The sequence below is a fragment of the Mangifera indica genome, chromosome 15 (assembly GCF_011075055.1).
Source record: "Mangifera indica cultivar Alphonso chromosome 15, CATAS_Mindica_2.1, whole genome shotgun sequence".
Taxonomy (NCBI): domain Eukaryota; kingdom Viridiplantae; phylum Streptophyta; class Magnoliopsida; order Sapindales; family Anacardiaceae; genus Mangifera; species Mangifera indica.
The window spans coordinates 774921-794365 of NC_058151.1; the positions used below are offsets into that span (position 1 = coordinate 774921).

Below are 19445 nucleotides of genomic sequence, written 5' to 3' on the forward strand. Positions count from 1 at the left end.
ATCAGTTTGGTTAAGTCAAGTCATGAGTTTGATTCAAGTAAACTTGGATTGGAATGACCTCTAATTACTAATTAGGGTTGTGACGTGATAGTCTTGCATATAGTTGGATTTGAGCCGATCCGAGATTGAGCTCAACCAAACTCAAACTCAATTCGGCTACTGTTGAAACGAGTCTGAGCTCGAATTCGAATTCAACCAGTCAAAAAATTCAATATTTGAATTCGGCTTGCTTACAGGTCGAGCTACTCTCGAGCTTGGCTCAGGTAGGCTTTACAAGCTTAATCATGAGTAGAGTTTGACAAGTTTAAATGAGTCTGTTCAAAACCCATTTGTTTTTATCTTGTTTTTAATAATCAAGAACTAAATTGAACTATAATAACTCATCTAATAAAATCAAATTACATAAATATCATTATTTAAATAAAAATTCATTAAATAAAAAAAATAACAAAAAATATGAAATATGTATTATTAAGTGCAAAGTTGCTTAATTCAACAGGAGAGACATTCGTATTGGTTATGCCAAATAAATTGGCAGGAGAAAGCATTCCGACAATGATCATTCTCCCTTTCCCTCTCCAAACATTCGAAATTATTTTATTGCCCTTGGACAAATGAGACCCACGCTTCTGAAACCACTGATATAGAAGTGGCATTTCTCTCTTCCTTTCTCACTTAGTACGCCAGTAGAATGATTCAAAAGTCGCTCAGGAAAACCCAAAACAAAGGATATGATTGAAACTGTCGAAGCACATGGAAATTGTTTTACCAGATTTTGGTTTGTGCATTGTCATTGTTTGACTTGATAGCTGATTGCAATAAATGGGCTAGCTCTTAGCTCACGCAAACCTCAAATGGGGATTTTGAACGGGTTCTTGCCTGAAGTCTTGACAACATATATAAAAAGAATAGCATTAAATGCAATCAAAGCATCTAGTATTCGTCATAAATGAAGTTACCCTACCAAGACCAGGGAAATTAATGGTAAATTGGAGCTTGGCATGAGCTCCTTAATGTCTTCCCCACTGGATGCATCCGAAAAAGAAAACAGTATGTTAATTTATATATTTCCTGGACCTGCTCTCTACAGTGACTAGTTCTTTTAAAAACGAATTGTTAGGAACCCAGCACTGTTCCGATTCCAAACCAAATTCAACCAACCAATTGACAGCAAAAATAGAGATAAAAATTGCAATTTGTATCAAATATTAACTGTGTTTACAAGAATGACAATCATCTTGCCTACACACACATAAAACGACTATAACACTCACACTTTTTGCTTGCTAACAGGCTGCCTTGGCTTGAGAGCTAAGCCAAGCCGAGCTCAGGTTCGAGTTCGTATTTTCAAGTATATAAAACTCGAGTTCAAGCTCAAGCTTGTTCATACATAACTTCGTTTCGAATTTATTGGAATCGAACTCAAATTTGAGTTTGAATTAGCTGAATTCGAATCTAACCTTAGTATATTTATTGGTTCATTCAAGATTAGCAAAAGCTGATGTATACCTTTGAACTGGCCATGGCCAATTGATGATCCATATCTTGCCTAGGCAATTAGTATAAGTCAAACCTTTGTGAACAAATTTTCTCAGCTTTCTCTTTTCTCATATTCTTCCATGGATATATACGATTTCACGATCACAGTGTTTTGTCCATCAAAACTGAATCTGAGATTCCAAGATTATCTGCCAAAAGGATCCTCACACCTTCGATGATGAATCCTGATAAAATATCATATCATTAAAAGATTCACAGGTAAATTTAGACGTCCCATCAATAATTTTATTAGCTTTACAACCACATGTTCTAACCGGATTTTAATAATTTGAAAGATACTGCAGCACAACTTGGTCAAATGATATGTACTACAGAGACCAAGAACATTGATTTTTAGTAAACGGTTAGGCTTTTCATTTTTGTTAATTTATCCTTTTATTAAAGTCATTCATGTGACATAATATCTACGTAATTGGCACAAAACATATAGTCTTCAATGTAAATATACTATAAATTGGGGGATTCATATATGAATATATGTATGGTAAAATCGAATTTGAAAATAAAAATTTAATGCATGTAGACTATCAAACTAAATCCAAAACAAGGGTGGGTTAACTTAAATTTGATTTAAATTCAGAATTGTTAGTTCAAATTCGAGTATAACTTGTTCGAGATTGTTGTTCAATGATATCAAAAAAAAAATTGGTTGGAAAACAAAAAAAATCATTAATAAAAAAAATAATTGGCAAGACCAGATCTGATATGACAATATCGAGAAGACATTGATCTTGAGCCGAGTTTAAAAACTGAAACTTCAGTTTGAGTTTGATTTGTTCAAACTAGATTTGAATCCAAGCCAACTTAAAAAGAGACATGTAATTAACCGTAAGTCAAGATTCACCAAGTCAAAGATTGAAAACATGTTAGATGTTTGGTTAATAAACAAACAAACCCTAACCTTTGTGACTCCTCCTTTGAATTTTTAAACTTATCCTCATTAGTTGCTATTTTTGCACTCCCTTTTTTTATTTGAAAGTAATTTGAGGATTCCAATTGCTTTGATCTAAGTTGGGTCTGATATTGATTTGAGTTTAATTTGAATTATAAAATGTAGTTCAAGTTTGAATTGATATATAATATCATTTCTATTAGCAAAGTAAATAATATTATTTAAAAAATAAATAATATCCGTAAAAAAAAGAATAAAATCATTGAATAGATAAATAAATCGAATTCAAATCGAATTATAAAACTAAAATTTCAATTCGAGTTTGACTCATTTGAGTTAAATAATAAATTTAAATCAAATCATTTCAAATAAAATCCACCCACTTTTGAATCTTAACAACATTGTAAATGAAAGCTAATATATGATTTTCATATATGAAGTGCACTATTAGGTTCAACGCTTTGAATATTATCCCACCACTAAAATATTATTTTATTCCATTGATGAATTACAAGTATACACCTTTGACATCTTACACAAGCAGAATGTCAAAACCTTATAATTAAGGGTGTCATGTGAATGGAGTTTGTTTCGCTTAAGTCTTAATTTGATTCGAATTAAATTTAAGATAAAGATTCAATTTGAGCACTCAGTTCAAATTTTCTTTCCATAATTACCATTTATAATATAATATCTATTTATTCATCTTTAATAAATTTGAACTAATTTTAAATTAAATTTAAATTAATTATTATAAATTCGAATTAAATTCAAACCAACCCATATTCGAATTTGACTCGATTCGATTTTTCCCTTCTAATGGGACGATTTTTACTTGGGTAGTTGATCTTCTTTATCTCTAGTAATTAAACTATAAACAGAAATCCACAAAATTGACTTCTTATTTGTTTCTTTTATACTTTTCAATTTCTAGACTCCTGGAAAATTTTCAAAGTACAATGGAAGAGCAAATATTCGTCAAAGCTACTCATGGTCTTTTAAGACTTATTTGATCTATTTGGTGGATTATAATAATTCCCTCACCAAAATTCACCTTTCATTGATGCGCGTTTTCTTGAATTCAATCGTGATTAAGTATAAGATTATGACTTTAAATCATTTTTTATTATTTTCCCTTTATCAACCAATTCTATTTGTCTTTCTTTTTAACCAAAAACCATATAAGGATGCATTCATTTTTTTATACTTGACAGGGTCTTATCCTATATCATATACTTGATTTCTGTTTCTCCCCATAACAAATAAAACTTGCTGAATAATTCTGAAAAATGTAAGTTAGAAGACTATCAATTTGGATAGTGCATTATATTTATCAATAATTAAGAGTAACACTAAATGTAATGACGATAGGGATGGATCTAAACTAAGCTTTCTCAGTTTGTTTTATCTCAGTGTTCAATTCGATGCAAGCTAGAGCTTTAAGCTTGGTAATTTGGCTAGAATCTCTCTCCAACAATAATGCTTATCTAGTTAGTAATACTAGGGCTAAACTAGAATCGAGCTTGTTCAGGTTTGAAAGTTAGTTTAACTCAATTCGGTTTGATTTGAATTTCTTCACTTCAAAAATTAACTGAATTCGAGTTAAGAGGTTCGACTCATTTTAAAACTAAACTGAACTCGAGCTATAGAGAGTTTGGTTTGATTTGGCTCACGAGCTGAATGATGGCTCGATTTAGTTCGAACTAGGCTTGTGGCTCAATTCGAATTATGTTAAATAATTGTTAAACGACATCGTTTTGTCAATAAGCCACGAACTTGAACCACATATCTGAGCCATGAATTTAAGTTATAAATTCGAATCGAATTCAAACCGAATCATTTTCAATCAAACCAACTTGAACCACCCTTAATATTGGCTCGACGAATTTGAGCCGAACTCAAACTAATGGGTGTTCAGGCTTGGCTTAGTTCATATCCACCCTTAGGTAATACTATTTATTTTGTCGTTGACATTATTTATCCTGCAAATGCTACTTTTAATTTTGCAAACGACCTCTCAACAATATCTCTAACTAGCTCGAATAAGCTTGAATTGGTAATTATGAATTTGAACCAAACTTAAACTATCCTATATTTGAGTTCAATTAGGTTACAATCCAACCACAAATAACGAATTGCTACTAATAGATACTAACAAATGAGTACACATCCTTTATAATATGAAGTATTACACATAGAGTAACGGTATTACTTCTATATTATCTAAATGTGCTCTCATTTGTATTAAAAATTGCTATCCTGAAAATGAGTATTACTATATATAAAAAAATATATATACAAATTTATTCATATAACTTGATATAATAATATCTAATTAAATAACTTTGAAATAAGAGAAAAAATAAACAATCACATCATTTAATCAAAAGTTATCATTTCAGTTTGTATATATAAGTTTTTATAATTAATTTGTATGCGTAATTTTATTTTCTTAAAAATAATAATGAAAGAATGAGATAGGATTAATTAATGTATAGACCGTAATTAAAAATGGTATTTTCAGTAAGCTGAATGGTAAAAAAGAATTATTCTAATATCAAATTTGGCTACGCAGTCTTCCTTATAGAGTCAAAATGAGCGAATGACTTGACCTGAGAAAAAACCAACCTCCAAAGACTTTTTCACAGTATAAAGGAAGTTCTTTCAAGTTCAACTGCCATTGCACTCGCTGCAGAAAAAAGAATATCTCAGGTTGAAGAAGATCAATTAATGTTCGACGATCATGAACACAGAGAAAAGTTCGAGCTCTAAGGATGATCATAATGAGATGCAGCTTCCAGGGTTTCGGTTTCATCCAACAGATGAAGAACTTGTCGGGTTTTATCTTAGAAGAAAAGTCGACAACAAACCAATCGTCATTGAACTCATCAAGCAGATTGATATCTACAAACATGATCCATGGGATCTTCCTAGTATGACATACTTTTCATCAGTTTATTAGCTTTTAAATTCCTTAATTTTTAATAATTAGGTTAATTTATGTACTCAAAATTTTAGGGTTTTTGCAGGCGAGTTTTGATATAATCAATCAAATAATTAATCTTGTTCTTAGTTTGATCTGTTAGAGAAATGGATTTGAAATAAGTTCGATTGAATACTCTTGCTATAGTCTTTCTTAACTAGTGCAATATGTAGTTCTCAGTGCAGCCCTATTTTTAGATGAAGACAATTATATTCATTTCCCTCAAAAGGACCATTTTAAATAAGCTTTCAAATCAAGGGTTTTTTTAAAGTGATTTCTTGCTATATATGTTTAACTTCTATCTTTAGACTATGAGCGATTGTATGGAGAAATTTACCATAAAACTTATCAAATATATATGTTAGAATTACCAACTTTGTCTATAAGACTAACATGTATGTTGAAATTGATGACCACTTTTTCTATAAGATTGACCTATATATTAGAATTAGCGATCATTTCATGTATAAAGCTAACATATATGTTGGAAATGGTAACTATTTCGTCTATAAAGTTTGACGCATAAAAAGTTTATAAATGGTTTAAAATTATCTCATAAATAGTTGTTTTAATGTTGTTTCTTATCTTTTAAGAATAAGAATCTCAATAAGATTTCTCTTAATAATAAAAATCTTAATATATAAATACAATATTATCTTGTATAAGTGATATAATAAAATATGAGAAAATTAATATTGACTATGCTAGACGTAACCTTGTTTTTAGTTAGCCAAAATCAATTGCAGGTTCTTTCTCTTGGTTGTTTATATTGGTTTATATATTGATTCTATACATTCTCTCATTGGATCAACCTAAAAGAATTAAACCTTTTTAGGGCTCTTGCGGTGCAATTATACATGCATATTTTGATGAAACACTATTTTATTATGCATGCAGATATTAGTTGTACGCCTGATGAGGAAGGTTATTTCTTTTGCAAAAGAGAGAGAAAATACAGAAACAGCATAAGACCAAATAGAGTGACGGGGTCTGGCTTTTGGAAAGCAACTGGCATCGACAAGTTAGTCTATTCTGATGGAGAACAAGAGCGCCGTGACTGCATTGGCCTCAAGAAAACACTTGTTTACTACCGTGGAGCTGCAGGAAAAGGCATCAAAACTGACTGGATGATGCACGAATTTCGCCTTCCCCCCAGCGAAAGTAGCTCCAATACTGCTCAAACCAGTCTCCAAGAAGCGGTATGCATGAGCCCGTTTAATAACATATAACTTTAACCATGAATTTTAATTACACATGATATACACATAAATTATAAAATATTAAATTAAATACTTTAAGATTATATAAATATCTAAAATATCACCAATTATAGAGTTTTTAAAATTATCTACATCAGAGTAACTAGTTTTTGCTCTTAAAACCCCTAGAATGATAACTTTCAATATTTTTGATTTTAGAGATGAAACATAACTAATGTACGGTATATTAATAGGTCTCTTCATAAAAAATTTAATACATTTTAATATTCTTATTAATATTGTCATATCATAATATTTTAAGTGTATTAAACTTATTTTTATTGATAATTTAAACTTACTTATAAATTATCACTAAACTATTCAATTATCTAATTATATTAAACCAAAATTATAATTAATAATATTTCATATCAATAAATTTTCTACCGGTCTTAAGATATTTCATGTGAAAATGGTACTACCACAGGAAGTATGGACTATATGCCGAATCTTCAAACGAAATGTTTCATACAGAAAGCTGACACCAGATTCGAAAGAATCGTCTTCTCCAACGTTAATGGAGTCAGCCTGTAAAACATATTCTCTGGAGTCCAGCAATCAGCAACAGGAAAGCTACATCAGTTTCGAAGCTCCAACACCGATGAAACCCCTCATGATGGACGATTATTTCAACGAAATGAGGAACCAGCAGTTAGCTTCAGAACATTTTAATAATTTCGCCATAGCCAATTCTTCAATGTCAATGGCGTCGTCTTCAAGCCTTCAGAATCGCTACGAGAATCCTCATGACTTGTCATATGAGAATTGGGATGAGCTACGACAAGTCGTCGAATTTGCGTTGGATCCCAGCTCTCGCTCGTGACTGACTATGCAGATGTATAGATTTGAAACATCGCTTTTCATTCAGGTTCAGCTATCTCTCAGTTCGATAGTGCATGGTTTTCAGAAAATTAAACTGTAACTAGCGATGCTTGGTTGAACAGGACGTACTATCTAAGCACACCCATGTGGTAGATATTTATTGTCTTCTATAATTTTGTAGATAATATATTATAAAATTTCTGCGCAATTTTTGTTTTTTGCTATGAAATTTGTGATCGGATTAGTGCATGATTGATGGATAGGATATTAGGAAAGTTTGTTAATTAGGAATAAGGGTTACTAGTTTTAAGGGTTTATTAACATTCTATTTCTCTAAAGTTACTATTTATTCTTATTTTATGGATAATACTATTTATTAATTCAAATAAACTTGAATTGAATATTTTAAAGTTGAGTTGACCTCAAAATGACCTATATTTAGGTTTGTTTCAATTCAAATTCATCTATAATTAGAAAGTATTGTTGGGTTTGAAATACCTGTCACATATTAAATTACAATGTATTAGATAATTGAATGAACTTTTTTTTTTCATTCATCATTTCTTTATTTTCTTTACAATAATTTTTTATACACTAACAATAATTCAAAACAAGAGTATAAATATTAACCATAATTATATATGATTAAATAAGTTTAAGTTAAAGATAAAGTTTATATAATCATATGATGATACGTCTATATTATATTTGTATTTGAACAACTTTCAAGGGAAAAAAGTTGAAAGTGGAATTAAAAAAAAAAATGCAATGATCTTCGCCTAAGATCTAATTTTTATATGATCACACATTAAACCTTTCTTATTTGAACCATTCAAAAATGAATTAATGCGGCCTTGAGATGGACCGCAATGAATTTTTACTAAGAATAATCGATCCACCAGGTTGGTTGACAGCTAACTTTTTGCAAGAAAAATCCATATAAAACTATATTACATAATTGAAAAAAATCTTTGAACGTTTCTTCGTGTTGAATTGAATCTTCTCCTTTTTATGAAACCCTTAAAATTTTGTTATGAGGAAATTTAAGAGATCGCTCTTCCTATCAAGCTGGAGACCATGGAGAAGAATGCGAGCGATATTTGTGATTATGCGTTACTTATCTTTAATGCAAATTTGTTCAACTAAATGATCATGTATTATCATTAGTATCTAAATTAATACATGTTTTAAGTGTATATAGTTTGAAATCAAAATATATTACATATATTACTGTCATATATTACTTAAGATAAAATCGATAAGTTAAGATTCAAACTCAGCTAAAAAATAATTTAATTTTAGATTCGATTCAAATTAGTTTGAACTTGAATGTTTATCTCGGTTTGAACTCAACTTATTTTATAGAACAAGTTTAACTCTTAACTTAAATTTCGCTCATTTAATCCAAGTTCAAACAACTCTAATTTAAATCTACTCTTAAGAGCAATCATATATGTTTGTTCAATAAAAATTTTTATAGTATTGTTTTTACTACCTGAGAGTAGGAGAGACTCTCTCAATTCACATATATATAGTTTTTCTTTTTCCTTTTAACAAAGAACCTTATTTAACAGAACCCAACTATCAAATCAATAAATTTTAAGAAAATTGACACATTAATTCTTCGTCAAAGTCTTTCTATCTTAACATGGATATTTCAGGAGGTGTTAGAGTGTATAATCAAATTTATTTATGAGAATATAAAGTTGGACTTGCTAACTTTACATTTGAGATTTTATGTCTTAATTAGCTATTTTAAAAGCACTAAGTCATATATATAGTTAATTGGATACGTATAAAAATATAGGTGACTCGGCGCACATGTTAGGTAAGGCAAAACTGGCAAGGCTCTATGTTGCCCGAGAGATGCATAATATCGGATTATTTTAATTAATTATAACTTCTAAATCTCAATAACACTTTTCACATACGTTATTCGAGGGATGCATTTTCCACCAAATATGCACTTAAAGTCTGTCAATGAAGAAATTACGACATTACTAATCACATTTCTCATTTTTATCTTTTCTTGGTAACATACTGCTTTCATCAACTAACATTTTTGCCCATCAAGTTTACTTTAAACTTTACATAACCCAACACCACTTGACACTTACCAATTTACCCAATTTCTTTACGGCTCTAGATGATTTAACAGACAAAAGGGTAAATTTAAAAACCGGTCACATAAATTGATAGTAATTGTTAGGAAAATCAGAGATTTTAGAGTAAATTTTTTTTATTATATGGTATGATGTTTATAGAGATAATAATTTTTTAAATTTCAATAACACTATGTATGCAGTAACAATAAGCACTCATTTATAAATAACAATAAAGTTGTGTTATATATGCAACTTTTGTGTATAAACAAATAATGACATGTCATTATATGATTGAATAACTAAAAATTAAAGATAAAATAACACACAATCACACAGTGACATATTGTTGTTTATACATATAGTTTTATTACTAATAATAATGTGTTATTATGTGATTAAGTGAGCTTAAATTTAAAAAAAAAGTAACAGTTAGTCACATGATAATAATTCATCATTACTATATATATTGATATTTATTATTAGTGCACAAAGTTTTACGCTTTCAATATATATTGTATATAGTTTATGAAATTTTTTACATATATTGGAAGAGTAATACTTTATATACTAATTGATTACGTGATTTTGAATTATATACAAAGTAAACAATTAAATCAATCATTCATACAATGATACGTCAGTCATTAGTACTTATATTATAATTTATACCCATTTATTAGTACTTGTCATATTACTCATTAAAATTAGAGAGGTTGATAGGAGAGATAAAATTTACGAGCAATGTTTTGAGTATCCACTTTTAAGTATACATATAATGTATTATAATATGATTAAGTATTATTTTATTCTTAATTTAAAATCACTCAATCATTTGATGATACACATCAAATGTGTACCTATTTATATATTCAAAAAGATATATATAGTATTATTGAAATTTTAATTGACACAAAAGTCTATGCTTATTATTAATTTGGGTAAAGTTTTTATTAGAAAAAAGTTGTTATGTGTAATTATAATGAATGTTAGTTTGGATATCGATGTTGATGTGTCATTATATGATTGAATATTATTTCATTCTTAATTTAAATTACTCATACACGTGACATATCATTATTAGTAACCAATTTTATCATTAGTAACTAATTTGATACTAGTTTTAATTGCACATAGTTACATCAATGAGAAAATTGAGTGAATTTGTCGGTTTGAAATTTTGTTCGATTGTGTACGTATTCGTCAAACCGCGATAGGTGAAATGGATATTTGCCATAAACTAAGCTTATCATTCGCACAAAAGCATAGAAGTCAGCCTCATTTTCATATCATTCAATTCATTAAAGCTTAAACCTCTTCCTCAGTCCCCACTTATTCACCTAAACTCCATAATTTGTTTCTCTTTTTCCTGGTTCATTTTACCTCACTTTTTTAAGCTTCAAGTTTGTTAATTTCTTCTGCTTCTCCTCCGTCTTCCTCTTCTCCATATCCATAATGAAAGAGAAAGACAAGAAACCCTACTCCAAATCCAAAGAAACTCAAAACAACACAAAACTTAAAGTCTCTATAACAATGAAAATCACATCACACGCCATTCTCAGTTTTTATTTACAATTTGCCCCCAAAGTTCAACTTCAACCTTCTCAAAAACTGCTCCCACTTGAATATCTACAGCAACATGTGTCCTCACGTAGCAAATCGCGGCCTCGGCCAGCCACTACCCGATATTGCCACCGATTCAGCACTGGGATTGGGGCCGGGCGGCGCGTGGTTCGCCACCCACCAGTTTATAGCTGAAATGATCTTCCATGCACCCATGGAAAATCATCCGTTTCGCACGTGGGATCCGTCACATGTGACGCTCTTCTACGTTCCGTTCTACGGCGGCCTTCATGCGTCTAGTAAATTCCGAGAGGTAATTAAACAAGTTACAAACCCTTTTACAATCTTAAGAACATTAGAGAAGAAAAGTAATATGTGATTTTAATATACGAATTGTATTATCAGGTTCAACACTTTGAATATTATCCTACCACTAAAATATTATTTTATTCCGTTAATGAACTATGACATCTTCCACAAACACGTTGTCAAATCCAAAAAACCTTTTAATTGGGTTATATTTGAATTAAGTTAATTTGATTTGATTTAAATTAAATTTGAGTTAAAGTTTCAAATTAATAATTCAATCCGAATTTTCTTCTGACAATAACTATTAATATCATTAATAATATCATTCATTCATTCTTAATTAGTTTGAATAAAGTCTAAGTCGAGTTTAAATTATAATATATTTAAATTAAACTCACGATAACTCACGTTTAAATTTGACTTGGCTCAAAATGTATCCGGGACAACTTTTACTTGGGTGGTTGATCTTCTTTACACTTTTTGTTTTTTTTTTTTTTGGTTGCACTTTGTGCTACAAGACTCATGGTCTTCAAAGCTACTCATGGTCTTTTAAGACTTAATTGATCTATTCGGTGGGATATAATAATTCCCTCACCAAATTTACCTTTCATTGATGCACCTTTTCTTGAATTCAATAATGATTATGTATAAGATTATGACTTTAAAAAATCATTTTTTTATTGTTTTCCCTTTATCAACCAATTCTATTTGGCTTTCTCTTTAACCAATTAGAATTTCAAAATGATTGAAAATTAAAATCATAAAAAAGCGCATTCAATTTTTTGAACTTGACAGGGTCATATTCTGATACCTTATACTTGATTTTTGTTTCTCCCCATAAACAAATAAAACTTACTGAATAATTCCGAAAATTATAAGTTATAAGACTACCGGTTTGAATAACGCATTCTATTCACTGATAATAAATTAAGAGTAATACTATTTATAATGACATTAGAGATGGATATCAACTAAGTTAGCTCGGTTTGATGTTCAATTCGATTCAAATCAAAGTTTTAACTTGACAATTCATTTAGAATCCCCTATCAATAATATTGTTTATCTAATTAGTAATAGTATTTATTTTATCGATGATATTATTTGTAATAATCATTTAATGATATCTTTAAGCAGTTTAAATGAGTTTAAGATGACTATTATAAATACAATCAAGCTCATGTTATCCCATATTCAAGTTTGGCTCCATTAGAATCCAACTCTAATTTACAAATGGATACTAATTAAACATATTAATGATATATCATTATATGATTAAATTATTTAACTTACTTTTAATTCAGAATAATTTAAATGCATAGTAATACATCAATTCCACTAAAGTACGTCCAGTACATGAATTAATTAAATTATAAACCGTAATTAAAAATGATATTTTCGGTAAGAATTATTCTAATATCAAATTTGGCTACAGTGTCTTCCTATAGAGTCAAAACAAGCGAATGACTTAACCTGAGAAAAAACCAACCTCACAAGACTTTTTCACACTACAAAGAAAGTTCTCTCATCTTCAATTGCCATTGCACTCGCTGCAGAAAAAAAAAATCTCAGGTTGAAGAAGAAAAAATTTCGACGATCATGAACACAGAGAAAATTCTTAGCTCTACGGATGATCACCATGAGCTGCAGCCTCCAGGGTTTCGCTTTCATCCAACAGATGAAGAACTTGTAGGGTTTTATCTTCGAAGAAAAGTCGAGAAGAAGCCAGTCGTTATCGAACTCATCAAGCAGATTGATATTTACAAACATGATCCATGGGATCTTCCAAGTATGACATACTTTTCATCAGTTTATATATTAGCTTTTAAATACCTTAATTTTTAATAATTTGGTTGATTCCTGTACTCAAAATTTTAGGGTTTTTGAAGGGAGTTTTGATATTATCAATCAAATAATTTAATCTTGTTCTTGGTTTGATCTGTTAGAGAAGTGGATTTAAAATAAGTTCGATTGATTCTTGCTATATAGTCGTTCTTAACTAGTGCAATATGTAGTTCGCAGGTGCAGAATTATTTTGACATGAAGACAATCATATTCATCCCCCTCCAAGGACTATTTTAAATAAGCTTCAAACCAAGGGTTTTCGCTTTTTTCATTGATTTCTTGCTATGTTTAACTTACATATATAGATTATGAAACAATCTGTGGAAATTAACCATAAAACTGATCTGACATATATGTTGGAATTGCTGACCCTTTCACCTATAAGGCTAGTATATATGTTGAAATTGACAACCACTTCATTTACAAGGTTGACATATATATCAAAATTGAGATTCATTTCATCTATAAAGTTGACATATATTTTAGAATTAGAGACCACTTCATCTATAAAGCTAATATATGTGTTGGAATTGACGTCACCTCATTTATATATAAAACTAACATATATATTAGAATTATTAATAACCATTTCGTTTATAAGACTTGACATATATAGGATGTTTAAATGATTTGAGATTAACTCATAAAAAATTGTTTTAATGTTGTCTTTTAAGAATAAAAATCTCGATATAGTTTCTTTCAAAGATAAAAATCTTAATTTATAAATATATATTTTTTTTTATATGAATGATACAGTAATTTGTTAATAAATACATACATTGGGGTGAGAAAATATTGATTATGCTAAAGGTAACCTTGTTTTTTAGTGAAACAAGATCAATCATGCGTTCTTTATTAGCTGTTTATATTGGTTTATGTTTTGATTTCACGCATTCTCTTATTGGATCAACTAAAAGAATTAAACTCTTTTTAGGGTTCGTGCGGTGCAATTATACATGAATGTTTCGTAAAAACACTATTTTATTATGCATGCAGATATTAGCAGTACGTCTGACAAGGAAGATTATTTTTTTTGCAAAAGAGGGAGAAAATACAGAAACAGCATAAGGCCAAATAGAGTGACGGGGTCTGGCTTTTGGAAAGCAACTGGCATCGACAAGCCACTGTATTCTGATGGAGGACACGGTCGTGAATGCATCGGCCTCAAGAAAACACTTGTTTACTACTGTGGAACTGCAACAAAAGGTACCAAAACTGACTGGATGATGCACGAATTTCGCCTTCCCTCAAATGATACCATCACCAATATTGCTAAAACCACTTTCCAAGAAGCGGTAAGCATGAGCACATTTCCTATAATACAAGTATTTGTAAGATTTACATTACATAAACATATAACTTTAACCATGCGATCTTAATTTTACATAATTTATGTGTAAATTATAAAATACTGAATTAAATATTTTAGATTATATGAATACTTGGAATATCAGCATTTAGAGCTTTCAAAATCACTTACATCAAAGTAACTGATTTTTCACTTCTGAAACCTTTGAATAACTATTTTCAATAATAGATATCTCTATTAAAAGTTTAATAAACCTTAATATTCATTTATAAGCTAACTATTTAATTATTCAATTTTAATTAATATTAATCCACGTCAGAAAATTTTCTAAGTTGAGATATATAATGGGAAAATGGTCACTATCACAGGAAGTATGGACTATATGCCGAATCTTCAAGCGAAATGTTTCATGCAGAAAGCTGAGAACAGATTGGAAAAAATCGTCTTCTTCAGCATTAATGGAGTCCAACAATCAGCAACAACAAAGCTACATCAGTTTCGAAGCTCCAAAACCCCTCATGATGGACGATTGTTTCAACGAAATGTGGAACCAGCAGTTAGCTTCAGAACATATTAACAATTTCGCCATAGCCAATTCTCCAATGTCAATGGCATCGTCTTCAAGCTTTCAGAATCCATACGAGAATCATCATGACTTGTCATATGAGAATTGGGATGAGCTACGACAAGTCGTCGAATTTCCCTTGGATCCCAGCTCTCGTTCGTGACTGACTATGCAGATGTATACATTTGAAACATCGCTCTTCATTCAGGTTCAGCTATCTCTCAGATCGATAGTACATGGTTTTCAGAAAATAAAACTGTAACTAGCAATTTTCTGTTGAACAGGACGTAATATCTAAGTACACGTTTGTGGTAGATATTTATTGTCTTTTATAATTTTGTAGATAATAGTACAAAATTTCTCTGCAATTTTTTCCTTTTCGTGTGAAATTTGTCATTAGAGTAGTGTATTATTGATAGATAGGACATTAGGAAAGTTTGACAATTCGGATGAAGTACCACTCTATTAGAAAAGTCCAGCAGGACAACTTTTTCTAGTTTAAGGGTTCGCCGCTGGACAATTCACCTGGGAAGGGTCATCGTTCCAATTATACTTTTCATTCTTCTAGTCATATTATTTTTTAATTTGAATAAAATTGAACGTGAATTCTTCTAGTGATATTATTTTTTAATTTGAATAAACTTGAACGAGAATTCAAACTTTAAGTTGGATATTTTAGATTTAGATTAAATTTTATTTGGTTTCAAATCCAAAACGAGAGTATTGTTGAGTTTGAAATATCTTTTATGTACTAAATTACAGCAACTTCTTGTCATTGGAGTAGATATAAAGATTGTAATCGATAAGCAGATAACTTTTTTCATTGATCATGTCTATATTTGTTCTTTACAATAATATTTCATATACTAAAAATGGATATAAACATCAGGATGAATACACAAACGTATTACAATGTGATTTAGTTATTTTTTTTATTAAAAATATATTCAATCACATGATAATACATTAATGTTATTATTCATTATTTCAATGGTATTATTTATTTCTTTAGTCTCAATCAAGTTTGAATTTAAGTAAGGTGTTTTAGATTCAAACCAAGCCTTGTTCGAGCTCAATCAACTTGAATCCACCCCTAGTTAGAGAGCATTGTTGAGTTTGAAATATATTTGATATTTTAGAATTACAACAATGTATTGAAATGAAATAGATATATAGAATCAAACGAAGTTTTCTTTAACAGATTTTATATATATATATATATATATATATATATATATATATATATATATATATATATATAATTGAATTATGGTATATTATCAAATTACTATTATTATAGTTAGCTAATATTAAAATTAAATTTTTGACGGCTTTTGAGAAAAAGGTTGAAATTTGAGGAGAGAAAGAAATAAAAAACGCAAAAATCATAGATTAAGCTTTCCTTTTTTGAACCATTCAAATTGAATTAATGAGGTCTTAAGATGGACCGCACATTAATTTTTACTAAGAATAATCGATCTACCAGGTTGGTTGATAGCTAGATTTTTGTAAGAAAAATCCATGTAAAACTATATTACATTATTGCAAACAATCTTTGAACATTTCTTCTCTGTGTTGAATTGAATCTTTCTCCTTTTTATCAATCCATTAAAATTTTGTTCGGAGGTTTACAAAATCATTATGTCTATCAAATTAGGCACCAAAGAACAAAATGTGAGCTATATATATGATTAAGTGTTATTTCATTTTTAATTTATTATATGATATATATATATATATATATATCATTACTATTTAAGTCGATACTTATTATAAGTGTATATAAATTAAAATAAAATATACTACATATGTTACTATCATTTCACTTAGGGCAGGACTGCAAGATTCAATCTGAGTTGAGTTTGAACAAATTCAAACTCAAAATTTGCTCAAATCCAAAAAAACTTATTTGAGATTTGTTAGAGATCAATAAAAATAATTTAACTTTAGATGAAAACCTAGATCGAACTCGAACATTTAGATTAGCTAGAGCTCGATTCGTTTGAAAAAAAAAAAAAACATGTTCAATTCTTAACTTAAATTTAGTTTATTCAATCCAAACTTAAGCAACTTACACCTATATATATCGGTTTAGTAAATTTTGTATGCATAATTTCTTAATTTTAACTATACATAATTAATTATTTATTTTATAAAAAAAATATATCTAAAGTCACCTACACGTAATCCTTAATCTCACTTATACGGAAATTTAAAAAACAAAAAGATGATAAGTGATTGCAAAGGGAGAACGAAGGCAAATTATTGGATCCATGAGGCATCAAGTATCTTCATTTATTATATGTGAACGAAGAGAGTTAGTAATAGATTCAAATTGAACTAAACTTTAACGAAGATAAACTCAAATAATTAATTTAAATTGATGAACAAAAAAACTAGAGAAAGATATCACCAAAGGCCAAAACAAAATTGTCAATGAGGATAACTCTAATACAACAACACTGGCAAAACATTGATATCTGATCAAACTTAAGCTCAACGAGCTGATTTTAAATTTGGTTTATTCAATCTTAATAATGAAATAAGTAGGCTTCACTTGAATCTATCACTAGAAAGGGTCCCAATAGAAAAAACAATACTCATAGATAATTAATGTTCATTTTTAATCTTTATGAAAGAAATATAATATATTTTAGACGAGATTTACACAAGATATATATGGTTAATTTGATGCGTAAAAAAAATAGAGTAATATTATGTAGACCCATTTTGAGTATACAAATAGATATATATTTTATATGTGTTATTACGTTTTTAAGTGTTATTTTATCATTGATTCAAAATCACTCAATAATATGATAATATATATAAATATGCATCTATTTGTGTATTCAAATGAATACTCATAGTTTTATCGAAAAACATATAAGTGACTTGTGATACATATTATGCAAAGCAAATTTAGTCAATGGACTCTATTTTGTCTAAGAATAATATTATGTATATCTATTTCTAAGTACATATATAATCTATTATTATATAATCAGATATTACTTTATCTTTAATTTAAAATTGTCAAATTATTTCAAGTATATATTTATTTATGTATCCAAAATAAGTATAGTTTTATTATTTCCCGATATGTATAGAAGTTGATATAATATTGATTATTTTAACTAATGATATGATTAGTTCCTAATTAATTTACTAATTATAACTTCTAAGTCTCAATAATACGTTTCACCTACGTTAGTCGAGGGATGCATTTTCCACCAAAAACGCACTTAAAATCTGTCAATGAAGAAATCACGACATGACTAATCGTGTGTCTCATTTTTCTCTTCATCATTTTCTTGGTAACATGGTCCTTTCATTAAATTCTGACATGTAAACTAAAGCCAATCAACGTTTTTGCCCATCAAGTTTACTGTAATGATGGATGACCCAACACCATTTGATACGTACAAATCGACCCAATTTCTTAACACACACTAGATGATTTCATGGACAAAAAGGGTAAATTTGATATACAGTCACATACAATGATTGTATATCGTTTTCATAGAGATAAGTTTTTTTAATATCAATACAACTATATGCAATAATAATAATAAGTACTAAATTATAATTATTAATAATATATATTAAATGATTTTGAATTAGAAATAAAAAAATACTTAATTATATAATAATATGGTATCGTTATTATATAAATTTATAAATCGTATATTGGTTATAAATTTTTTTTATATATTTAGTATTGAAAGAATAATACTTTGTCTACTACTAATTGATGGGTATTAACAATTTGGTTTATTTTCATGTAATAAGGTAATTTTGACATAAATGTAAAATAACGTTACTTAATCACGTGATAATATGTATGTTAGTTGTTACTATTCGTTATACACTTCTATTAATGCATGTGGTACTGCTTATACTGGAATTGTAGAGGCAAATAGAAGGGATAAATTTTAGTTGACACAAAAGTCTTTGTTAACATATCATCATAAATATCAAAAGTTAGACACTTTTTTAAGTACACATAGTTTTATCGATTAACAAATTAAGTAAATTTGTTGTTTTGAAATTAACTTGGATAGTATGATATTATGCAAACCCCATGGGCAAAATGGATATTTGCCATAAACTAAGTTAATCATGTGCGTAAAAGCGTGGAAGTCAGCCTCTTTTTCATATCATACAATTCATTAAAGCTTAAAACCGTCCTCAGTCCTAACTTCTTCACCTAAACTCAATAATTTGTCTCCCTTTTTC

The 19445-nt window shown here is 29.0% G+C and overlaps 2 protein-coding genes across 2 annotated transcripts; both read left to right on the plus strand.

Moving 5' to 3' along the window:
• Positions 1-5195: 5195 nt before the first annotated feature.
• On the plus strand, positions 5196-7634 carry LOC123198328 (transcription factor JUNGBRUNNEN 1-like). Its single transcript, XM_044613014.1, has 3 exons — positions 5196-5385; positions 6333-6634; positions 7122-7634. The coding sequence occupies exons 1-3, from the start codon at positions 5196-5198 to the stop codon at positions 7515-7517; spliced, it is 888 nt and encodes a 295-aa protein (XP_044468949.1). The 3' UTR covers positions 7518-7634.
• Positions 7635-13084: 5450 nt separating this feature from the next.
• LOC123198016 (transcription factor JUNGBRUNNEN 1-like) lies at positions 13085-15369 on the plus strand. The gene is made up of 3 exons (XM_044612588.1): positions 13085-13276; positions 14329-14627; positions 15010-15369. Exons 1-3 carry the CDS (start codon positions 13087-13089, stop codon positions 15367-15369), a joined length of 849 nt encoding a protein of 282 aa, XP_044468523.1. The 5' UTR covers positions 13085-13086.
• The last annotated feature ends 4076 nt before the right edge of the window (positions 15370-19445 follow it).